Source organism: Abramis brama (genome assembly GCF_963993115.1).
Source record: "Abramis brama genome assembly, chromosome: 21".
Lineage (NCBI taxonomy): Eukaryota > Metazoa > Chordata > Actinopteri > Cypriniformes > Leuciscidae > Abramis > Abramis brama.
This window is the reverse complement of record NC_139983.1, coordinates 29,598,658-29,625,287: the sequence shown is the minus strand read 5'-3', so window position 1 is coordinate 29,625,287 and position 26,630 is coordinate 29,598,658. Positions and strand designations below refer to the sequence as shown.

Genomic DNA, 26,630 nt, shown 5'->3' with positions numbered 1-26,630 from the left:
TGTGTATTATCCTAGGACACATGTGGCATGAAAGTATGATATGACAGGGAAATGCAGTTTACAAGCCTTTAGAAAACATTGACGTTGGATTTAAACCACCATAGGTTATTAACTTGGACCCTTACTCACTTCAAATCTGTGCGACTGGCCTCTATATGCTATCGTGTTTTTTTTATTTATGACAACATGAATTCAAGTATTGATGAAAGTGTACCTCCGGATTGTGGAATATCTGTGCTTTTGCTGGAGTAAATAGTTTGTCAAAAGTGCTTTATGGCTGGAGAGAATAGGAAACATAAAGGATGATAATGGAATTTTTGTGCAATACATGCTCTATTTTTTTTTTTTTAAGTACAAAAAAAGTACAATATGTAATAAACAGTTACAGATATATATAAATGGACATGACTGAAACTGCAGCAGCTAACAAGATAAGGTAACACTTTATTTTACAGCGTTGTTACATGTAATATTGACAGTAAATTATGCATAATTACAAGTAACTAACCCTAAAACAAACCCTAACTATATAGTAAGTACATGTTGTTAATTAATAATACTCAGTACAATGTATAATTACACTGTAACAAGGTAATTAAGTATAACCAAAGATAACTATATTAATATATATATCAATATTGGTAGGCTATAAACTAAATTTGAGGATTAGATTAGGTAGAAATAGCTCCTTAACATAACATTTGCAGGGGACCATTTTTTTCAGTGTATGTTTTGCAGTTTTTGTTGAATATGCCTCTAAACATAATAGAGTTACTGATTTATGCAAAGTGAAATAAAGTGTGAGATGTGAGTCCATGGAGGGGAGGGCAGTGGGAGGACAATATGAATATGAGCAAGCTTCAGGAGGAGGAGGAGATTTAAATGATCAACTTGTTGAAAGGTAGTTAGGGCGCTCATGTGGAAGTGTGCCACTATATTTGGGAAATGCGCGAACAGGAATCTTGCACAAGGAAACAGATGCTGGATTTCAAGTGGCGCGTGAGGACGATTAATACCTGCCAACTATAATTAACGGGTTATTTTCAACATTTTACCGCTGGTATTCGCCTACATCTACCCGAGGCGATATAGATTGGATGCAATTGACGTATCACCACAGATTTTTTTTTATGAAACCAAAAAGATAAGATAAAATATTGCTAACATATTTGAGCGCATTTTCCGGATTGTTACATTTTATTTGGACGCTTTGAGAAAGCTGAGCACACTCGAGGAAGGCACGAGCTGCCCATCCAGAACTGTTTGTGGAATATATGTTGAAATTTCCGTTTTGACATTACTATTTGGATGGACTACTGTTTGGATTTTTCTACGACTAGACTTGTCCTGGCATTCGAGATGAGTTATTTGACGTCACTGTTACAAATAGTTGCTGCGGTCCAGTTGAACCTTTTACCTGCACAGGTGAGCATACGTTTTTGTTTATAAATAAATAAATAAATATATATATATATATATATATATATATATATATATAGCCTATATATACAGTTAACCTACATAAATTATAAACCATATTGGCTACGCTGCAAGCGAGCGATGTCAAGCTACTACAGCCTACAAGAACGCTATTTTAATCTATAGAGCCGCTTGATCGTTCTAATTTGCCGCGTATCACGCAAGGCGGGTTCGTGCGATTTGAAAAGTATGCACATCTTCTAATTGTTGGTCTCAATGTCTAATTAAAAGTAATTCAACTGTAAAAAGTTAAAGAAAAACTTGTTCTATTAATATATTATGTATCTGAATAAGAACGTGTCCAGTGTGAATGGCCCTTAACTACATTGGGTGTGAGAATATAAACTTGTATGTATAAACGCTCCGTGAATGTATTGCTGTTAGCTTACGTGTCCAGAACAGAGATAGGCTACTCAATTGATAGTCTTCCTTTCCAAAGTATGAATGAATTAAAAAAGAGGATCAGGAGGATTTGAACGTGTCTACGTGCACTCTTGCAGCTGACAGTCATGAAAAAACTGACTGAATGAATGAGTTAGTTTACTTTTGACACGGCGCTCAGTAAAGCCTAGCAGACGACTGTTTTTATAACACCCTCTATAACTTGATCCCTTTTTGAAGTGCTGTAAGAGAAAGCGTTGAGTCATGAAACGAAACGTGACGAACTGCAGCACCCTCTCTAACTAACCCACAGGCGTGTGTGACACTGACTCGCCTTACTAGAAATGATGCATGGATGACACAATCATCAACAGTCAGACAATATATTTATATGCTTTCTATTGTTGTCAAAGATAATGAGAGACTAATTGAGCAATATTATGTCGTAAGAACTAGCATGTGCTCTTAAAGGGATAGTTCACCCCAAAATAAAAATACTTACCTTCATGTTGTTTCAAACCTTTATGGATTTCTTTCTTCTGTTAAACACAAAAGAAGATATTTTGAAGAATGTTGGTAACCAAACAGTTGTGGGGCACCATTGACTTCCATAGTATTTTTTTATGGAAGTCAATACCGTCAACTGTCTTGTTACCAACATTCTTCAAAATAACTTCTTTTTAGTTCAACAGAAGACAGAAACTCATCCAGGTTTGGAACAACATAAGGGTGAATAAATAAACATTTCTGGGTGAACTATCCCTTTTAACTACTAAGATAGAAAAAAATGGCATGCTGTCTATATCCAATCGAAACTATCCACTTTGAAATGCCAAGTTTCACAAAGTTGAATAAAAAGATAATTGTCCCACATCTCAAGGTAAAATATCGCACCTCATGTTATGTGAGATGGCTAATTCAAGTCCTGACTGTAAGGAGAAATGTTGGCAGGAGAGTCTACCTCAACTTTCTTATCTATTCCTTCTCATCATGCTTTAAACAAATGTGTTCGAGGAGATGCACAAATGGGCTTATGCACCTGTTAGTCATGTGTGTAGTTCAAATAGCCAAACACTGTTAGTTAGACCACCACACTTCATATTTGGAAGGCCCTCAACCTAATGCTTGACAGTTTTTATTACCAGTACTTAAGTAGTTCTTTGTGTCAAAGCAGATTAAAATGGCTGTATAGCCTACATCCCCATTACAACTGAAGCTTTCATCTGATTATTAAACTTTATGTCAATCTTTCATATCATGTTCATCATTTCAGAGAATAGTAGAGAAGGGAATGTTTGCTGCAAATCTACTATTGTCTAGTTACAGAAGCTTAAAATGAGCAATGAGAAACATTAAACGAGTGAAAAGTGTATGTTCTTTTGTCATTCAATATTAATCCTGCTAGTGGCAGGTTAGAACAAAGTTTATCAGGCGTAGTAAAACCAAAATCCACACACTTCTTCCGGACCTCACAAATGACTTACACCCCTATTCATTTTCCCCAAATACACTAATGCCGTCTCTCATATCACTGGCCGTGCACCAGGTGTGGGTGTGTGTCTGTCTTCTCTTGTCCCTCTCTCTTGTGCTTGCATCAAAACTTCGTTATATCAGGAGTTACAGGAAGTTCCCAAACAGTCACCGTGACTTTGCCAAGTAAGACATGTTCCTGGATCAACATATTTTGTTGATCCTGGAACAACATTCTAGTCAAAATTTTTGTCCTACCCCTAAACTTATAACTTATCCCAAAAATCTAAAATGATAGGTGAATAATACTGATGTAGAAACTCCTAACCCTGTTTGTGAGCATCATCGTGACATAAACTGTAAACTTGTCCCTTAAGTCTGATTGGTTGGTTGGAATGCTGTTCCAGGATCAACAAAGATGTTGATCCAGGAACATGTTATACTTAAGGAAATGACGTTCACCGTTAGGGAAACACCTGCAGTTACTATTTCTGGTGATTATTTTAAAGGGAAGGTTAAGCACTTCTAAAATATTTAGCACTTCTTTCTAAATGAATGGACGTCTTTTTTAAAATTAAGATGTGAACACTTCCATTTATTCAAGCTGTAGAGAGCATTTTGCTACTACTTTGATGGTTGATAGCTTGATGGTTAAACCACATATTGTTTAATTAACAAAGTTCGGGAGGAGCACGCTCAGATAATCGGAACAATCAGCATGAGAGGAGGCTTATAGAGCCGACTTACCTGTTACCTCCTCCACCCCAACTCCTCACTCTCGATTATTCTCGATTACTGGGATCCCCCAGCCAGGCATTAAGGGGAGACGGAGAGTGCTCTGGGTTTGGGCCAAATTCCTGAGCTCGGAGCCCTCTCCTTGGACAGCAGGCCTAATACGCATATTTTCTGATTATATCTAAGATTGAACTTGTGAAATTACATTTTATTGGCCCTTAACCCTCTGGTGCTCTTCGGTCATTTTTGTCCACAAAATGTTTCGTTTTGTCATTTTTTATATAATTTTATACTTCAACGGAATGGTACGAAACTTGGTAAAGGTTTTGGCACTTGCTATGAGAACAAACACACATACAAACACACACACACAAAAAAAAATCATGGACATTATTCGAAAAGGTTAAATGGTCCTGGAAAAATAGTTACACTTGTATTTTTCATGGTCAGAAATGAGCACATTGGAAATGATTGGGAAAATAATTTCTTCGAATGGAAACTTTTGGTACTGCGCCCAAACAAAATCTTATTGAAAGCTCATTTTTTTATATATCAACCTCAAATTTGAAACAAAACTTGTTTAGATTTATGGTTTTGATTTTCTTGCAGTTTTAGAGTAAAACATGTTTTGGAAAATATAAACTTCATATAAAAATTGAAAATAGTATTTTTGTGCAGTTTTCTTAACAATAAACATACAATTCTATAAAATTTAAGTTCACTTTTTAAAACTTTTGTCACTTCAGCAATAATCTGCCAAGTGTTATCTTTAAGAGACCAAACTTAAGTCTGTGCTGCTAAAGCATTCAATATGTATGCCAGTTTAGGTTGGAAAGATAATTTTCAGGTCAATGCTCAAAAAGTGAAAAAATGGATTATAACTGCATAAATACAATTTAGTACCATATAATTCCCTAAAAATACAAAATATTCGGCAAATTTTTGACTGCCATGCGAAAAGCACCAGAGGGTTAAATATGAGCTTTTCTTGAAAACCACATAAAAGCCAAGAAGCATAGAAGCCAAAGCATTTTGATCACCCCCTGGCTGCAGTATAGGTCATAAACCCCAACCTCTCCATGTAATCGAATGGGACGCAGGCCAAACTAAAAAATCCAATTATACTTCAAATAAACTATTTCCAAAGATCGTTTCTGTCATTTTGGGCAGTTCTTGTCATACAGACGTATGTTGAAGGGTTAATTTTTCCAGTAAGTTTGGTTCTAGTTAGTTATTTGATTCTATAAAAATGGGGTGTAACGTCATGATTGACCGCTGTGCTTGTGGTTGAGACTCGGGCTCCACATGACTTAATAGGCAACAACAATTTCTGGGATATTTTGGCTTAATTTTTCTACGGTGGGGGGAAGAAGAGACACGCTGTCCGTCTTTTTTACTGTCTATGTTTTTCTCTAAAAAACAGTGCTAAGGTGCAATACTACCACCTACTGTGTTGGAGTGTCAGCCAGTTACCGGCACTGGATTATTTCCAGTGGCGGCTTTCAAAACCCATACTCTTTGAGTAGGTACTTCTTTTAAATAAGTAATAACTTTGTGACCATTAAAAAAGCTAGCATGACCATGTAGTATGAATGTAAGCCAGATGTACTACATTCATACACTGCATACATTGTGGTCATTGTCATGTGACCTTCCAGCATCAGTTGTAGCGTTTCACTGCCATTCAAAAAATCCTCTCCTGTGGCCTCATCATGGCATAGTAAGTTGTCCATTGGATGCACACTTCGGGTACTTTTCATTTTTTATAAATACTGTGAATTCGAACATACTACTTTTCACATACTGTTTTTTGCCTATGAGACTCCCTTATAGTAGTGAAATATGTGACTTCGGATGCAAGCCAGTATTATCAAACAGTATTAACATTATTTTTCCATAATATTTCATTTTATTTACGGAGAGGCAGAACGCACACCCTGTTTATTTTCTTTATTTTACAAAAGCACAATGTTTTGATTTGATTGTAAGTGGACACATACAAAAGTAGAAATATCACAGATTCTTTTTTTATATTTCTTTTTTCTGTATGACCATAAATGACAGAGTAATTTAAGTTTATAGTGCTACAATGTGGAGAAAATCCAGCAAAACGCGCCCACGCGTTTGTCGACCTCAGAGGGTTAATAAAGAAATATTGTGACAAGAATCTTTCTGAACAAATAAGTTAAAGTTAGCTAGCTTAGGATTCTTGCACAATAATACATCTGGCCCTCTTGAGCGCTTGGGTTGTTACAGAACCCAACATTTTTGTGGGCACTCGAACGAATGCTGTTGATTTTAGCAGTTTTTTTTCACTTTAAACAATTATTTGGAGACAATAACTAGTGCCAGAATGCACCGATGCTCTACATTACAGTCTTAAAAGCTCCATAAAGAGAACTTGAATGCATGTAATTTAATGCATATTTTAAATTCAGTGGATTGAGCATGAAATAACCTTTAAATGGTTTACTTGTGCAAGCTTAGTTGATGGAAAAAATTGGTCAATATGCCAAAAAAGTCTCAGTTATCCCAGTATTCCATCTGTGTTCTTCCAGTGCATAAATATAAAGCATTAGTTTTCAGTTTGTGAATATTAATTAACCAATGCACACACACGAGGGCACTCTCCTGTTTGGATAAGACCAAGGGCTTAACACCTTTTAGTTTTAGTTGAAGCTATTTTGATGCTGATACTGGATTTTTATTAAACCTGCAGACTGGCCATCTAGTGCTAACTGGTGCAGTGCATTGCATTCAGATTACCTTTTGCCCCTGGGTGGAATGAAATGCAATTCCCAATGGACTAGGACAGAGTCTGTGCTGAATAATGTGAGCTCCCTCCCATGCATTTTTTTTCTTCTCTAGGGAGAGATGTCTCCTTTGTGCTGCCTGTCTCGCCCGTCCCGCCTGTCTCATCTGCTCTGCCACTGTTAACCATTTCTGGAGAAAAGCAAACAGAATGAGAAAGTAAATATTGGCCATGTGGTTGTGAAGAGCATTTATAAATGTCTTCTCCTGCCCTCTCGTGTCGGGCGGAGTGTTCCCAAAATATGTTGAGTCAGGCACTGGGAGAAATTCTTCCATGTGTCATTGTTGTGTATGCTGTCCTCAGCATAAGCTTACGTGTCACCCATGATGATGTGTCTGTAACGGAAGCTGAGGTTTAAAGGGCCACCTCACCTATTTATACGTTTCCCAAGAAACACACTGCAAATACTCAAAACGCAACCAAATACTGAAATGTGCTGCTAATAATCACAACGTACAAATGATTTTAAAATAAACAAAAAAACTCACCATTCAGGTCATCGACAACACCACTGACAAGTAGACATTGAACAATAAGCATGTCCCAGTCAGGTTTATCCCCTTGAAACATTTCCGCTGTGGTCTGTGCTTTTTTCAGCACGTTTCTGTATTTGCTTGTGTTATGAGCATTTGCAACACGTGTGATGTCAAACTAATGAAGATTTTGCTTAATTTGCTGGTGTTTTTTCTGTTTGCATGTGTTTTCTTCAGCTGAGCTCTCTCGGCCACCATATATATTTAAAGGGACAGTTCACCCGAAAAGGAAAATTCTATCATTAATTAGTTACCATCATGTATTTCCAAACCTGTAACTCTTTCATTCATCTTCGAAACACTTCAAAAGATATTTTTAATGAAATCTGAGATTTATATCCTTTCATTGGCCTAGCACTTTGACGCTTCAAAAAGTTCATAAAGAGATTGTAAAACTAATCTATAAGAATTGGAGAACTGAAGAGACGATCGGTTTATGTGAACAGATTTAAATGTAATTCTTAATCACCAAATCAGCATATTAATGATTAAAGGACATTGTGAAGGACATGTGACACTGAAGACTGTAGTAATGATGCTGAAAACTCAGCTTTGATCACAGGAATAAATTACATTTGAAAATACATTCAAATAGAAAACAATGATTTTAAAATTGTAATATTACACAATATTACTTTTACTGTAACTTTGATCAAATAAATGCAGCCTTGGTGAGCATTTACATGTGAACGATATGTTAGAAATAAAACACTGATATTAGAGAATAAGGAATTACTCCCAATTCACAACACAAAATTCACTGCTTTAAGTGCAGTATGTTCACTGGCTCTAGAACGTTCTCATATTTTGCCGATTTTGTCTAAAAATGTTTCCTTTGCATACCCCTGGTTTAATCAAAGTTGGTCCTGAAAAGTTTGAGAACCCCTGAAACCAAGTTATTAACTCTTTCCCTGCCAGCATTTTTTTTTTTTTTACGTTTCCAGCCAGCGCCAGCATTTTTTATCATTTTCACAAAACTTTTTATGCCCCCAGAATATTTTGTTGCATGAATATCTACATTCGATATATCAAAAGAGCCATTCAAAAGAACAACAACAACAAAAAACATTTATATATTTTATATATATATATATATCAAAATATTATTTTGTTTATATCAACACTTGAATGTTGGTAAGTTTCAGAAAGAAAATCACATTTTTGTCAAAGTCTACATCAGGATCAGATTCAGAACATGAACATAGATGGAGTAGATCGAGTCAATCAACACCCCTAAAGTTCGCACAGTCGTTAACCCTTCCCGGGTTCGACATTTCATGGCAGTTTTGAATTATATTCTGTTTGATGGTTTATGATTGTGTTTGTTTATATGTGCATAAGCACTGCTTCTATTACTTGGTTCTGCTTCTTCTTCGCCTGTGGTTTGATCCGGAGATTCTGCACTCTTTCAGAGATGCGTAATACCACCCCCTACGGTATAACAGTGAAAACATGGAATGCTGGAAAATTCCGTCAATAGACCTTATTCAGAGCAGCGCCACGGCTGAAACGAAAGCGAGGCTGTGAGGGATAGACTTACCGTGTTTTGAATGGCATCCACTGTAAAAAGCTGTATAAAGCTCCTAGATCTGATGGAAACGTCAGTCAGTGGCGGGGAAAGAGTTAAGAAATATGCAATTACAGATTCTTAAAGTCAGTAACCTCTTGTTGTCCCTGAATGTTTAGTAAAAAAGCTGAAGTATTTAGCCTTGTTGTTAGTGTGACTGATGTGCGAAACCGCAGGGTCATAATGATAAATGCATCCACTGTTATACCTCATATTCATTAATTACTTTACCAAATGTGCAGGTTCATTCGTTCATTGCTATTATTGCAGCCAATCTATTTTCTTCTTTTCCTGTCTTTTTTTTTTTTTTTTACCTTCCTGTCTCCGGTGTCATCTGCAGTGTGCACTTCCATAGTCTTTCCTCCAAGTGTTAATACATTTTCTTTTTTGGGGTTGTCATGAGACATGCCAGCTTTCATTTCCTTCCTCACTGCATCATGTACATTGTCTTTCTCCCTTCATGTAACTTTATGTTCTGGTGTTCTTCATGTTTGCCTTAGACCTCAGTCCCTCTGGACATGATAGTGGTGCTGGAATATTTGAGGCTTTTGTGTTAATTCAGATTCTAGCTTCCTGTTAGAGTGAATGTCCTGTGTCTGTTTTTAAAAGTGAGGATCATTCCTGCTTTGTTGGATATTTCGGTCATCTGATCTTATGTCAGAAGATGTTGTTGGCAACGTTCCCTCTAAGCGCACTTGTGATGTTGCCCAGATCCAATAAATCCACGTGGAGAGCAGATTCATAAATGTGCTACAGATTCTTGAATCACAACTAAATGAATGGGCAGTGTTACAGTCTGGAATGGAAGTTATGAGCAATCTGTGTGAAATATGCAGATTAATTTGTCAGATAAAGGCAGCATCATAGAAGAGTGCAGAACTCAAGAAATATTGCAGCTGCCAAAGTTTCAAAATTGAAGGTCATGCATTTTTATTTAACTTATGTCTATTAGGTGATCTCAATTCTCAACAGAGAACGGATAGACGGATAGATGGATAGTAATGCATATAGTTTCTATTAAATAATCACATAGTTGACATAGTTCATCTAAATATTTGCAATATTTTACAAATAAATGTATTACATTTTATATATTATATATAGATATAATGTTGCATAACATAGGCAAGGAATAAAACAAAATTCCTTTATAGGAGCCTTTATATTATACAATTTCTTCGTTTTTCATCATTATTGTAATTTATTTATTATTCAATATAACATGTGCTGTGACCATGAATTGTGTTGGTAATTTAATTAAGTTTGGTCCACAAAACAAAAAAACAAATTATACACTGTATATATATATATATATATATATATATATATACATACAGTGTATAATTAGTTTGTTGTTTTGTTTTGTGGACCAAACTTAATTAAATTTCAATAAAATACACAATTTATTTAAAGAATAATACAAAACCAAAAAAATCAAACAATTATTATTAATATATATATATATACACACTACCAATTAATTTAGGAAATAAATTAATACTTTTATTCAGCAAGGATGCATTCAATGAATTTATCAATATTTTTAATGTTACAAAAGATTTGTTTCAAATAAGTGTTGTTCTTTTAAACCTAAAGCTTGGAAAAATGCATCTTGGTTTCCACAAAAAAATATTATGAAGAACAACGATGATGACAATGATTATAAATGTTTCTCGAGCACCAAATCAGCATATCAGAATGATTTCTGAAGGATCATGTGACACTGAAGACTGGAGTAATGATGCGATCACTGTTGAAAAAAAGGTTTTGCTCACAAAGTCAAGATCAGAAATTTAAAAAGAGAAGATCATTGAAAATCCTGCAGAATTGTCTCAGACAAAAAAAAGGTGACTGAGAATGTGACTCAGACATCACACATACCATAGAAACATACAGATAAAGGCTGAAGAAATGAGTGTTGTCGCTGTCGCTCCTGTCACTCTCTCAACTCTCATCCCTTATTTGGTGGGGTTTTCCTGACTCATGAGCACTGAGACTCGCACAGGTGCTTCCTCTCCGTCAACACTAATACTTGAGTCCGACCATCTGTGTCTGCTCAGGCTTCCTCTGCCTCCAGAACACGACTGCCAGCTTTTTATTCAAGTTCCATTTGACGGACTTGCTGGCAGAGTGAACACCTGAGCCGACACGGTCCACTGATCCTGCTCAGCCTTCGCTTCGTTAGCCAACTATGTTCACAATTTCCGTCGTTATCAGGGGTGCGTTTCCCGAAAGCACCGTTAGCCAACTATGGTCGAAGCACTGCCTTCACTGTACATTATTTGATGCTCCTTCCTTAATGTTTCTAGTGACAGCACATTCAGAACAGATTGCATTTCTTGCATCGTATTTTATCTACACTGTGTGCAAGCGTTGTTGTCCTTTACACCTGGTTCAAAAGCATGTCCACTCATCTCCTCAGGGATCAACTTTGTGTGTCAGTAGCACTGAAAGAAAGCATGAGTCAACATGCACACAGCAACACCTTCCTGAAGTTTCCCTACCCAACTGAATCATGGCCACAAGGAATCATTGTTTATATTGTATGTTTTTAGTTAAGATGCTATCGGTGAGGAAGAAAACACAATTCACAGAAATAATATTTGTGTTCGAGCCTTTATATTATACAATTTCTTCCCTTTTCTTCATTATTGGAGTATGTATTACTTAATATAACAAGTTATGTGACCATGAATTATATTGGTAATTTAATTAAGTTTGGTAAAAAAAAAAAAATATATATATATATATATATATTGTTGACCAATGTATATGTGTATATATACATACCAATAGTAAAGACATTTGCATGTCATTTACATGTTACATTTACATGTTAAAATTTATAAACAGTATAAATATATAAACTATTTATACTTTAATCAATTGTAATCAAGAAGTTTTTTAAAAATAAAATACACAATTTATTTGAAGAATAATACAAAACCCTTAAATCAAACAATTATTAATGTCAATTACATTCATAATAATAATAATTATAGTGACAGTATTTTATTTTGTCGTTTTAATATTACATTTATATAATGTTGTATGTTTAAACAGCTTAAATTAATAGCTAAAAATAGCTCCACTTATTCTTATATGGAATTTATATGGAAATTTCAGAAAACTTTTTAATGCATTTTTCGTTCATTTACACGACAACAACGTTTTGGGGCCATGCAAAACGCAAACTTTTGAAAACAATACCACTATCATCTTCGTGCAAACTACAAAAAACAGGAATTTGTGAAAACGGTGACGTCATATGCATTACATATTCAGTCTATAGGCATGTAGTGTTTCTTTACAAAGTGACATCGCCATCTACTGGCCTGGCATAAATAATACAGCGTTTTTAGTCGTTTCCACAAATCCTTGTGAACGGGGATCAGTTTGACAACGTTGTCGTCTGTACGTAAAAAAAGAACGCAAATGAATTTTTTTAACCATTTTTAGTACATGCATAAACCTCTCATATTGTATGAATGATTTTCTATGCCCACATTACTACCAATGCAATTTTTTAGGCATCTTTTTAAAAAGGCATCATTGTGCTTTGTATCAATGCAAGTATCACAAGATTTAATACATGAATTCATATAGTGCATTAATTCAGCTGTAGCAAATATTTCATCTGGGAATCTCAGGCTTGTTAGCTTGAATTTTTACTATAGGACGAAGAAACTTCTACTGAACTATGGATAAACTATGAAACCCTCATGAAATATGCATGCATTCATTTACACACATATGCTTCCAGACGTCTCAGTTAGTAGCATGAGTTGTTGTGGTGACGGGACCCTGGCTCTTTCCTGTACGGGCCTGGTTATGGCCCAGGGGACGAGGCGCAATCACAATCAGGAAAAATGGATCTGTCCTTCCTTCAGTGGCACTCAGGGGACTGTCATCCACTCTGTAGGCTTTAATCTCTCATCTGGAGGCAATTTGCTACCATTTACATAGCCACAACAGGGCTTACTGTAATAAGGAGCACAATTATCCACGGTTGGCTAATTTCAAGGGAGTTTATGTGGAGATGTTTTTGAGCAAGGAAATATTGTTTGTGTTGTCCTACATGATTTTGCTCACTGGAATCTGAATAATAATAATCTAAACACTTTATAGAAATGTTCATTAACTAATGCATCCGGGTCCGTTTTGACCCGGAAGAGGTACATCAGATTGTTTTAAAAATCCACAGTTTATTACGAAAATTTAACTTTGGATATGTGTTAAAACAGTCAAAATACACATCATTTTTAGAGATATAACCATTAAGAGATATAACCATTTAAACTAAATTGTTACATATTTTGCGTTGGGGTCCATTTTGACCCGAAAGCAAACTGATATATATATATTTCCTTTGTATTTTCCTTTCCTTATTTAGACTACTTGGTCTATAAAATGTTAAATAAAATGTTGATCTACAAACAGACATTAATTTAATTTATCATTTTATTTTAATTTCAAAATTATAAAAGTCTATAAAATTTTGTTCTACACACATTTATATTGAAAAATAATGTTGTTTTAATAAATAGACTGTTTTGATCAGTCATGAATTTTAAGTTCAAAGGAAATTAAGACGTCATTAAGAAATACATAAAAAAACATAACAGATCAGTAGCCTTAGTTCATGTAGGCCTACATTCAAATATGATTTTAATGTACAATGACTATTGATATGTTGAGCATGAAGTAATGTAATAATGTGTTTATTATGATATATTCTTGATTAGTTTGCTAAATTGAAACAGTTGTAATGAAGTATTCCTTTGCGTTGTTTCTTTTCTTTTGATTATTGTTTTATTAAACATCAGTGTCTGTTGCCACCATTTTTTAAAAAGCAGTAATGCACTTGATTCTGTATGTTACAGTGATTTTACCAAGGATAGGGAGATTATATGTTTATTGCTTACTTTAATTTCAATAAAATATTACCATAATGTTAATATAAGTAATAATATTTTAGCCAGGATGTTAGAACAGATCTAAAAGTCTAACAAAAAACATTTAAATTAAAAGAGTTCCTTATAATTTCATCTAAATCTTAATTTTTTGTAATGAAATATTATATTATGTAAACTCACAAATTGGTTGCAACAGCTGGATAGCATTTGAATCACAAATATTTGGTCTGAAATTAGTATGTTTGCTAGAGTAATACAAGACAGTGATTTGACATATTTGCACTGGGCAAGAAGCACATGCATTGTTTTTGTTGGGTAATATTTGTGAAAATAGCAGAAATTCTTCTGGAAAATGCTTTTTTTATTATTCTTTTTTCCCCCTGCCTTTTACTGTGAAGTTTGAATGAATGTAACCTCAAGCGAAAGCCTGCATGAAACCATGATCACAGGATTTTGTTCTTATTAATAAAAATAAAAGAAGCTTGTGGTTATTACGCATCATTGAAATATTCCAGTGATCCACCCTGTCTCACTTTAGTTTTGCCAGTAAAGGCATGCAGTCTGGCACCAGTTTTATAGGTTTTTTGTTGTAATTTGTGATGTTGAAGTAAAAGTTCCCATAGACTTTGTGTCTGCTTGAAGTCTCTTTTTCAGTTTACTCAGATTCTTCCTGTCGAAGAAGGCCAGCCCTCTCCCACACTCCTGATCAATTGAAAAAAGACAGGATGGAAGGATACTCTTTCTGCATGACTTCAGGTCACTGTGGATTAATATTTAAGAGATGGGTCTTTATCCTAGACGGCTCTGACCTGGGCGGAGTTACAGTTGGAAGTGAAAGCGATCACACGATTTATAAATCAAACTGATTGCTTATTGTCTCTGCAAAATAAGTTGGGATAGCAGAATAGATTTTAATTAAATTTTTTTTTTTTTTTTTTTTTTTTTACTTCTTTAACCAGTCTTGAGTCAAATTATTCAAGAAAATAAGATTCATTTCTGGAAACTCACAAGACCGTTCACAGTGTAACAGAGGACATCAGAACCTCTAGTATTTCAATAAAATCCTCCATCACTGGAGCCAGCACATTTTCCCAAACAGCCTCTCTCACATTTTCCTATTTGCATTTGTAATGCCCACAGTTTCTATCATAATCCACATTTTTAAGAGGAGCCAAAAGTCTGCAGAAATGTTTGGTTACCATTTTGTTTGCTTTCCTATTTTTCTCGAAACTTCCTGCCTCGCATCCTCCGGACCGCAAGATCGGAGTTATTAAACCTGATGTTAGGAGACCCTGAAGTTCACATCACTCTGTTCATATCCACAAAGTCATAGATAGATAGATAGATAGATAGATAGATAGATAGATAGATAGATAGATAGATAGATAGATAGATAGACAGATGATAGATAGATAGATAGATAGATAGATAGATGATAGACAGATAGATAGATAGATAGATAGATAGATAGATAGATAGATAGATAGATAGATAGATGATATATATAGATAGATAGATAGATAGATAGATAGATAGATAGATAGATAGATAGATAGATAGATGATAGATAGACAGATAGATAGACAGATAGATAGACAGATAGATAGATAGACAGATAGATAGATAGATAGACAGACAGACAGATAGATAGATAGATAGATAGATAGATAGATAGATAGACAGACAGACAGACAGATAGATAGATAGATAGATAGATAGATAGATAGATAGATAGATAGATAGATAGATAGATAGATAGATAGATAGACAGATGATAGATAGATAGATAGATAGATAGATAGATAGATAGATAGATAGATAGATAGATAGATAGATAGATGATAGATAGATAGATAGATAGATAGATAGATAGATAGATAGATAGATAGATAGATGATATATATAGATAGATAGATAGATAGATAGATAGATAGATAGATAGATAGATAGATAGATAGATAGATAGATAGATAGATAGATAGATAGATGGGTAAATAGACACAGTCAGACAGATACAGTAGATAGATTATATAGACAGACAGATTAGTTGATTGATTGATTGACTGATTTGTTGATTTAAAGGTGGTTTTATGTCCTTTATTAACTTATATGATGTAAATCTAGCATGCACTCGTCTTATTTTGTTGTTTTTACTTTCTTATTCCAGGAGAGTTACTCAGAACCATATTTCAGAGTGAGTCTCTATCCTCCCACACCACGGTGTTTTCCAGGGCAGTCTGTCCTGTCAGGAAATTTAATAATGGCCTAAGGCGCTGACATGGCCTCATCGAAATAATCTGAAAAGACCAAGAATCCATTCAAATATTACACACGTCAACACTAACCACACATAACACAATAATGGTGACAAGTTACAATCGAGCACAGAAAAATTACCACTTAATAAAAATACTGAAAGTGACAAATATAATGCAATAGAACAGTAAATAGTAATCTACACTGTTCATTAGGCCGTGTGTCCACCAAAGCGTTTGTTCACGCGGCTGGCATGTTTTTTCAATTGTTTTCAATGGGAGCGCCGCGTTTTTAAAACGGCATGAGTGTAACGAGGCGCTGAGTGTCTTTTTCATGCTGAAGCGCTGAGCGTTCGGCGTTTTTTACAGGTCCCGAGAGTTGAAGAATGTTCAACTTTGGGTAAAACGCAGCGCTCATCACTGTCACTTTTTACCGAGCCGTCCAATCACAGTGGAGGAGGGGCGGGACTAATACCACACCGACCAACTGTCACAACATTCTTTCTGTACAATGACATCAACCAGCAGAACCGAACAAAATGGATGAAAAATACATTTTTAGTATGAAACAAATTATCTGTGAACTCAGTTATAAGTAAACTATGCTGCGGATATTCTGTATCATAGCAACGAAGCGTCTCAACTGAAAAAACACTGCGCTGCCAAAACGCTCTCAAGCGCCCACAGCTAGGCGTTTTCAGCAGAGCGTCTGGCGTTTTCAGCTGGCCATAAACGCTTTGGTGGACACACGGCCTTAGCTTTGTGGTTTACTAATTAATGAAAGAAAAAAAGAGATTGAAATTGAAATTCCCTCTCTCTGCTTAACTTAACCAATAGTGTTCGGTGTTGCTAATGGTTCCAAAATGACACACTATACCTTTAAGCATTGATCTTGTGTACATTCCCGGTGGTGACACAGGGGATGTTCTCTATAACATTCCCATTCAGTATTTATGACCAGCACAGAACCTTCATGAGTACTTTACTTTCATGCAGCCCATCTGGTTACACACACACGGACAAAGAGGTGCTACGTGAGGTCCCTCGCATAGCTGAGTCAACGTGCCAAGTTTTTGTGAACCTTTCTCTTCTGTTCAAGACCAAAGGAGCATGGAGATGCCAAGAGCCTGCCTTCTTGTGTCTGAAAGACCTGCCTGTGAATAGACCTGCCTTTATCCCTCACTGTCACTGAACTCGCTCTGCCTAACGAGACAGCGTTTAAGGCAACCTAAGCATATTCCAGAGTTGGCAGCAACTTTATGAGCTTAATTAAGACATAAGGCTTTATCCAGGAGATCCCAGAATGCACTCTGACAAGCTCAGTGTAAAACATTATATCATTATTATATAAGATGGCACACTAAGTCAAGAGCAGTGTTAATTATAAATACATTTATATTTCATTCAATACTTAAAATTATTCACAGAAAAAAAATAGTTCCATCTAATGAGGAATGCTTCAACACATATTTTCATGTGATACTTTTTTCCTTATTGGAGAATCATGTTGTTAGCTAATGCCAAAGTCTGTACTAACTGTGAAATCTCTATTGTACGCACAAATTAAAGGGATAGTTCACTTAAAAAGGAAAATGTCATCATTTACTCACCTTCAAGTTGTTTCAAACCTGTATGAATTTCTTTCTTCTGTTGAACACAAAAGAAGATATTTTGAAGAATGTCAGTAATCGAACAGTTGTTGGACCCCATTGACTTCCATAGTATTTTTCCTACTATGTAAGTCAATGGGGTCCATCAGCTGTTACAGACATTCTTCAAAATATCTTCTTTTGTGTACAACAGAAGAAAGAAATTCATACAGGTTTGAAACAACTTGAGGGTGAGTAAATTATGACAGAAATTTAATTTTGAAGTGAACTAATCCTTTATGGGTAAATGTGATTTTACCAAGTATAGCCTACAACGTGTTCCTGGATCAACATCTTTGTTCGATTTCGAACACAGCTTTTGACTAGAAATTATACTGAAGATAAAATAAAACTAAACAATACAAGACTGTGACAGGAGCATTACTTTTGTTCTCTGAACATTCTCAAAACAGTCACATTTATAAAATGCCAGACAAAAATAACGTTCCATGAACGATGTATAATGTTTTAGTGCTAACGATTAAATCCATTATAATCCATTATTAAAATGTTCCATTAGCAGGGTTGCTTGGATTCTTAGCATTTTCTCATTGCACTGCGCTGCTTTTCCATTGTTTTATATGTAATCATAGACGGGCGTTTAAAGCGTGTCTCGTGTCTTTTGATACAAAAGTAACTCTCAAATTCCTATCACATGAGCATCTGGAGAGCATCGCCACTGCTCTGCATCTTGCATTTTTAATAACAAAAATTACATTCTGTATTAATGGTCCTTTAAGCTGTTAAAGCTACATTTTTAATAGGGAACAGCTGTGTTTTATAGCATAGGGTTAATGGAAGTACTTACTCTTTACTGTAAATGTCTCAGTAAATTCCCTCGTTTTAGAATAAAAAATGGCAAACACAGTAATCACATTGACCCCGCAGGATTTCCCTTTCACTTTCACAACTAGTCTTGCCGTGGTTGCTGAAAGCTTTGACCTACTAGGCCTTTAAACTCTGTGAATAATAACTCTGTGAAGTGTCCAGATCCTTTTTATTGCCTCATCATAACTTTCATAGGCTAAAATTAACTGGCAACAAAGTTGTGCAAAGAGCCTGTAGCGATATTTCACTGTAAAAAAAAATAAAAAAATTCAATAACCATGCTGTAATAAGCTATTACAATTAAAATTTTAGCATCAGAATTAACTTCTCTGGATTGAACTTGAGATAACTCAAATTTCAGAATTGTCTGTTGTTAAATTGACAACTTCCCTTTTCAAGTTGACTATACTTGAAGCGTAAACACTTTTTTTTTTTTTTTTTACAATGCAATAGTGTATAGAGTATACAGTAATGCAATATAACATAATATATTGTAGAGAAAAGGTTTGGAGACTTGTGTGATGAATTTAATACTCTAATACTGTTTTATAGTTTCTTCATATCTCCCATCCCATAGTATCGCATGCTGTTTCCCTCAAGGCACTGACTTAAAACCACACCGATTCCTACATTTTTCTGGCTGATATAAAAAAAGCCATGCTGTTTATCATAAGCTCAATTGAAAATAACCGCAGAGGGAGGTGGACCAATGGGAAAATAAATAGCTAAATCTTATACTTCAGGAAGCAGATTTGGAACGTGAACGGACACACACTAACCGGAACATGATATGGCTCAGCTTCTTGTCCTGGCACACATTAAAAACACAGAAGAGGAAAAACACTTATGTAAAAACAGAAGAGGAAACATGCATTATTGTTTCTTGCCACCAGAGAGGGCTGTTGTTTAAAGGCCCCGTCGTTTAAGTCAGGGAAAAATCCAGCATTTCTGGTCACCAGCATAATGTTTCGTGCAGGGACCAGCATGGGAAGTGGGAATGCAGGTGGATCAGATACACCAGCTCAGTTTTGCCTGAGAAAATCATGACTAGAACAGCACCAGCTCCAACCAACAAAACCAGCCTGAACCAACAGGGAATTAATGCTGGTTTATAAAAGCAATGGTGGTGCCAAGAAACCGTGGTTTACAGTAAATGGGCATTTGGAAAAGCTAATGGGCATTGTTTGGCGGAGCTGTTATATGTTCACAGGGATTAGTGCTTTTATAAACCTTTTTGCACACATACCAGAGCCTGGTCTCAAAATCACTAATGATGGTATGGTGGGGTGGGGAGGGGAATGGAAAAGTACTGTATATTTAATTGTATCTTAACTTTACCTGAAGATTAAACCATTTTTGGGCAATCTGATGAAAAATGACATGTTCTTGAATTTTTTTATTTTATTAATGAAGTGTGTTCACACTTTTTTTTTTTATCATGGCCTTTATAGAGTATCAATTATATAATCTCTGTCTTTTTGTACTCTTTTTTTTTTTTTGCAGAGTTCTTCCTTAGGAAATGTAAACAGCACTGCTAAAGGTAAGAGAATCAGCTCATGACTTAAAACATATCAAATACATCAGATTCACTGGTTTATGTTGACACACTTGCTACATTTTTACATTATTTGTTTAGATGATACACTCTTAGAAGAAAACGTTATATATAGATCCTTAAAGGGTTCCTTTAGGTGCTTCATATATAGAACTTTCTATGGGTTTTTCCCCATCTTTTTTACTCTGTTTAACATTTTTGTCTTGTTTATGAGGATCAGACACAGATGAAAAATGTATATTTTTCAGGGACTGTAAAGGGGTGTACAGTCCCTGAAAAATATACATTTTTCATGTGCTTAACTCTCAAGTCATTTTATTTGCCATGTGTTATTTATTTAGTAGAGCCTTTTTGGCAGGTTTTTAAACAAATTTACTGTCAAATAAATATTTATAGCCTCTATTTCAGATGTAAGAGAGAGGCTTTCTCAATAGTAAGAGTAATATGGCAATAAAAAGTAAAAATTTGTAATATAGAGCCATTTCTCTGCAAGACCACACAGAACATTCTCTTTTGAGAAATCCTAATAAATGAAAAACAGGATACACACACACACACACACACACACACACACACACACTGCTGAGATTTTTCTTGTTGCCTTTCCCAGATATTTTGTAAATCAAACATTTCTATTTCGTTGTACATTTCTGCATATATAAATGTGGGTCATGTACTGTATATATTTGCCTTGCGAAATAAGAACAAAAGTATCTTGAGATGAAACTATTGGTTGAACCAGAGTGATAAGTTCAGAATTTTTGTAACTATATGATTCTAGTCTAATGAGGCACATTATTGTTGGTTAATTATGGATTATGTGAAAAGTTCTTATCTATCATAGTTTGCTCAATGACTGCTTCTAAATGTCAGTGATTGCTTCTTGTGTGTTCTAGCACTCTCTTAAATGTGTGTCATATTTGTGTGTCTGTCGCAGTGATGCTCTTTCAGGAGGTTTGGGGGAAAAGCTTCTGCCGCACTATAGAGAAGCTGGTGGAAGTGGTTCAGGAGTACCCTGGGGAGGTGGAGCACATCTTCAGCCCTGCCTGCGTGCCATTGGTCCGCTGCGCTGGTTGCTGTGGAGATGAGAACCTGGAGTGTCACCCTACGCTCACTTCTAACATCACTATGCAGGTAAGAACAACAATACTTACTGTTTCACAAGAAGCACAACAGATCTTGTTGTAATTGCGACATTATATCTCATAATTGTTTTTTTATTTTCACATTTCTCTAAAAAAATGTAAAAAAAATATTTTTTTTACTTTGGCAAGGAAACTGGCTTCCGTAATGTACTTGGACATTTGATTCCTCTAAATATTATATTATATTATACACTCACCGGCCACTTTATTAGCTTCACCTTGCTAGTACCGGGTTGGACCCCTTTTGTCTTCAGAACGGCCTTAATTCTTCATAGCACAGATTCAACAAGGTGCTGGAAACATTCCTCAGAGATTTTGGTCCATATTGACATGAGAGCATCACACAGTTGCTGCAGATTTGTCGGCTGCACATCCATGATGCGAATCTCCCGTTCCACCACATCCCAAATGTGCTCTATTGGATTGAGATCTGGTGACTGTGGAGGCCGTTTGAGATTAGTGAACTCATTAACATGTTCAAGAAACAAGTTTGAGATGACTTGAGCTTTATACATGGTGCATTTTCCTGCTTGGAGTATCCATCAGAAGATGATACACTGTGGTCATAAAGGGATGGACAAGGTCAGAAACAATACTCTTAGGTAGGCTGTGGTGTTTAAATGATGCTCAATCGATGCTAAGGGGCACAAAGTGTGGCAAGTAAATACCCCTTACACCATTACAGCAGCACCAGCCTGAACCGTTGATACAAGGCAGGATGGATTCATGCCAAATTCTGACCTTATCATCTGAATGTCACAGCAGAAATCAAGATTCATCAGACCAGGCAATGTTATTCCAATCTTCTATTGTTCAGTCTTTGCTGATCTCGTGTGAATTGCAGCCTCAGTTTGTTACCTCTTATCTGACAGGAGTGTCACCGGTGTGTCTTCTGCTGCTGTAACTCTTCTGCTTCAGGGTTGGACGTGTTGTGTGTTCAGAGATTGTTGTGTGTTCAGAGATTGTTGTGTGTTCAGAGATTGTTGTGTGTTCAGAGATGCTCTTCTGCAGACCTCAGTTGTAGCGAGTGCTTATTTGAGTTACTGTTGCCTTTCCATCAGCTGATCCAGTCTCGAACCATTCTCCTCTGACCTCTTGCATCAACAACGTTCACTGGAAATTTTTTCCAGTGGAAAACGTTCACTCTTTTTCTGATAATTCTCTGTAAATCCTAGAGATGGGTGTGTGTGAAAATCCCAGTAGATCAGCAGTTTCTGAAATACTCAGACCAGCCCGTCTGGCACAAACAACCATGCCACGTTCAAACTCACTGAAATCCCCTTTCTTCCCCATTCTGATGCTCAGTTTGAACTTCAGCAGATCATCTTGACCATGTCTACATGCCTAAATGCATTGAGTTGCTGCCATGTGATTGGCTGATTAGATATTTGTGTTAACGAGCAGTTGAACAGGTATAAGTAATAAAGTGGCCGGTGAGTGTATTATATTATATTATATTATATTATATTATATTATATTATATTATATTATATTATATTATATTATATTATATTATATTATATTATATTATATTATATTATATTATGACCTAAATATATAAAAATGGCCTTGATTGTTGAAGGTAAATTTGGCATTGTTTGCTTTTTCACTAAAGTCATATCTGTATCTATATCTGTAGGATTGTTTTCTGTGTCAGGCTCACAGTTGCGATGGATATTAATATTTTGACTTTTTCAGTTATTAAAGATTAAGCCAGCAGAGCAGGGCCAGGAATATGTGGAGATGACCTTTGTGGAGCACAAAGCCTGTGAATGTAGGTAAGGAAAAGATCAGTTCAGTTTATGTAACCGTATGTTTGGCATGCAGCTATTTTGTGATACAGCTTCTTATTGTTATTATAGATTATTGAACATAATTGAATATTGAAATTAATTATTGAACATAATTGAATATTGAACATAAATGTTGAAATTGTGAATGTGTTTTTCTGGATGAACTGAATTGATTGAGTATGAAATATGTGTTTGTAATAGTCCCTCTGCTTCTCTTTTTGTCTCTGCATGATTTCTCTTACGTTGTGATGCCAAGACTAAGAAAACCTACAACAAAACAAGACAGGTAACAAGTCTTACTACACTTATACGCAATTACACTTTGGTATACTGACACATTGGATTCAGTGATTATTCATGTTTTTGTAGAAGGAAACCCAGAAATAGAGGGAGAAAAAGGAAGGAGAAACAGAGAGTGAAAGACTGTGACAGGTAAGTTAAATATTGATAGTTTTACATTAGCTTGTAACCAAGCTAACAATGCAATATTATAATAAGCATAGATAAGCATAAAGTGCATAGTACACTTAACATACATTTTTAACTATACTTTCCTGTATTTAATGAAATCTAAAAAATGATGTGTGGTATTTTGAGCTGAAACTTAAAGCTACACTGTGTATTTTTTAAGTTGATTCTTAGCAAAAAACACTTTGTTCTTTCAAAATGATATGTGCTCATTAATGTGTAATTACTTCAATCAAGTATTCTCGTAAGCGTAGAATCTGCCATTTAGAATACGAGCGAGTCGCTCGAATGGTGGCAGCCATGTTGCGCCTCCATCTTGAAAATACATTAGCCAAAGAGGGACATACCTGGAAATTCAAGCTTCGCCTTTCGCGTTTTGACACTCAGTGGCACCGTGACGAATGCGAGGGGGAGATTACTCGCGACTGCCGGCAGATTTGAAATAATACGGCCTGCGTAGGAGTTAAAACGCCCTCGGAATGGGAGGGGCTAGAAAGTAATATTCAGTTTGTAGTCATAAACAATTTCACCGCTAGTTGGGAGAAAATCCTACGCAGTGTAGCTTTAACAGACACATTCTGGGGTCCCCTTTAAAAAATAATGATGTGCATGGATAAACCATTTATAATACTGCAATATTCCATTTTTGATTTCATTGTGACTTTAAAGCCAGTTATTTCAGACATTACCACATGAAGAACATCATCTCACTAGGTTCTAAAACAAAGCTGAAATGATGTCTCCACATTTCAGTGACATTTTGATAAGAGCAGGGTTTTTTTTAATGTATTTAAAGATCACAAGGACAAAGAGTGCATTGTTTTCTGAGCGTAAGCAGCCCACTTACGCTGATACGTGCTCTCTCTCACAGGTGTCAGCCTCCCCGTAGGTAAACGCCGTCTTGCCGAGATGCCAGCCAATCACACGCACCCTCCCCCTTCTGTGCGACCCTCACCATCATCATCATTCACTCATGGATACTGCCACTGCTCCGCATCCCACGATCCCAGATGCGTAGTTGTTATGGTGACGGGGCTTCTGTCTGCAGTGATCTATACAGGAAACTCCTGTTGTGCTTGTCTCTACAGAAGAAAAACAAACCTAAAATCTGAGACTGACTTAAACCCTAAGGACTTATATTATTATAATATAATAAGACTGTTATTTTATTGTGTTATATTAATAACATTAGTAGTAGTAGAAGTAGTAGTATAGTAATAGTAGTGGAACTGGTTTAGCAGCCAGCTTTTCCAACTCTTATTTATTGAAATCCACTGAAGTACAACTGTTTGTGTTCCATTAATCAATATATTAAAAAAGCCATTGTGAATTTGTTAATAAATCCAGGAGGAACCACAGAACAAACAATGCCAAAGATATTCTTTTTTCATCTGTCTTATCACAACTATGCCTAGACTATATTACAAAACCTTGTTAGGTGATGTTTTCATGTAGTATTTTTCTTTTTAAAGCTTCTCTGTGGGTTTAGCCCTCGACTTGAGCATCAAATAAGTGGATTGACATACTGACCTCTAGTGGTAATAATAAAATAATTACTTACGTACATTCAGAAAGTGTTCATCGAAGATTAATGCTGATCTGAAAGTCATCCCGTAATAATTTATATCATTATAGTTTTTCAGTTATGGTAATAATAAAAGATTTGATGTGTGCACTGTGTAAGGACAAAGACTTTGCTCTGAAAGGACCAGTCAACAGGAACCGAGACAGACGTTCATCGTGATATGAGTGAATGTTGGTGTATTTGTGTTATTGTGAAAATGACTGAATTTCCCACACTTTAGACTCGGGTGTGTAAAGTGCCGGGATTAAACCAAAGAAGCATTATTATCTGCTGCTGACTGAGCGTAGGGCCCTAAATATAAATGCAAGGTTTTTCACCAAAGGGCTATTTAATTCCCAATGTATAAAAATGTTGTGTTTTTCATAAAATACTGTTAATATGTATTAATATTATACAAATCTAAGAGTAACTTTCAGAATAGAGTGACTATTGTTTATTTCTGATTAACATTAAAAATGTTTTGTGAAATATTTGGTTTGTGTGTGTGTCTGTCTTTCTGTCTCTCTCTCTCTCTCTGTGTGTGTGTGTGTGTGTGTGTGTGTGTGTGTGTGTGTCTGTCTGTCTGTGTGTCTGTCTGCCTATGTGTCTCTGTATGTGTGTGTGTCTTTCTGTCTATGTGTCTGTCTGTGTGTGTGTGTGTGTGTGTGTGTGTGTGTGTGTGTGTGTGTGTGTGTGTGTGTGTGTGTCTGTCTCCCTATGTCTCTCTCTCTCTCTCTCTCTCTCTCTCTCTCTGTGTGTGTGTGTGTGTGTGTGTGTGTGTGTGTGTGTGTGTGTGTGTGTGTGTGTACTTGTACATCTATCTTTGTGAGGACCAGTTTGAGTTTTCGACCATTATGGAGAGAGGACAAAGAGAGTAAAGTGAGGACATTTTGGCCAGTCCTCACTTTCTGAGACCCCTTTAAAAGCCTGGTTTAGGGTAAGGGATCGGGTTAGGCACTTAGTTGTGATGGGTAAGGTTAGCGGCTAGAGACTGCATTGTGTCAATGAATGTCCTCATAAAGATAGATGTACAAGGAATGTGTGTGTGTGTGTGTGTGTGTGTGTGTGTGTGCGTGTGTGTGTGTGTGTGTGTGTGTGTCATCTTGACCAAAGAAATTATGTTTTAATTGTTTGAAAGTAAACACGTTCAAATGATCTATCCAATCAGCATGAGAGGACTCATCTATGTTCCTCAACTGTTTTCTTCATCCCTCCACGGCTCCACCACTCCGACTCCTCACACTGGTCTGGTTACTATCCTAACCAGAGATACGAGGGGAGTTCTCTGGGTTCGGGCCAAAATACCGAGCATACTACTTTACTCTATCTTGTTATCTGATCGTGAATGGAACTTGTGGTTGGGAAATGTAGTTTAAAATGATTTAAATGTACTATTTTTAAAGTCACAGTTCAATAACATATGTTCCATATTATTAAATCTCAGTTAGGCTGTATAAAGTAAAGTAAACGGATCTGTTCT

At 35.9% G+C, this 26,630-nt stretch overlaps 1 protein-coding gene across 1 annotated transcript; it reads left to right on the top strand.

The window, feature by feature from the left end:
- The first annotated feature begins 928 nt into the window (after nucleotides 1-928).
- pgfb (placental growth factor b) lies at nucleotides 929-25,642 on the top strand. Its single transcript, XM_084096457.1, has 7 exons — nucleotides 929-1,425; nucleotides 20,129-20,165; nucleotides 21,118-21,314; nucleotides 23,024-23,103; nucleotides 23,375-23,404; nucleotides 23,488-23,550; nucleotides 24,458-25,642. Exons 1-7 carry the CDS (start codon nucleotides 1,309-1,311, stop codon nucleotides 24,477-24,479), a joined length of 546 nt encoding a protein of 181 aa, XP_083952583.1. The 5' UTR covers nucleotides 929-1,308; the 3' UTR covers nucleotides 24,480-25,642.
- Nucleotides 25,643-26,630: the final 988 nt, after the last annotated feature.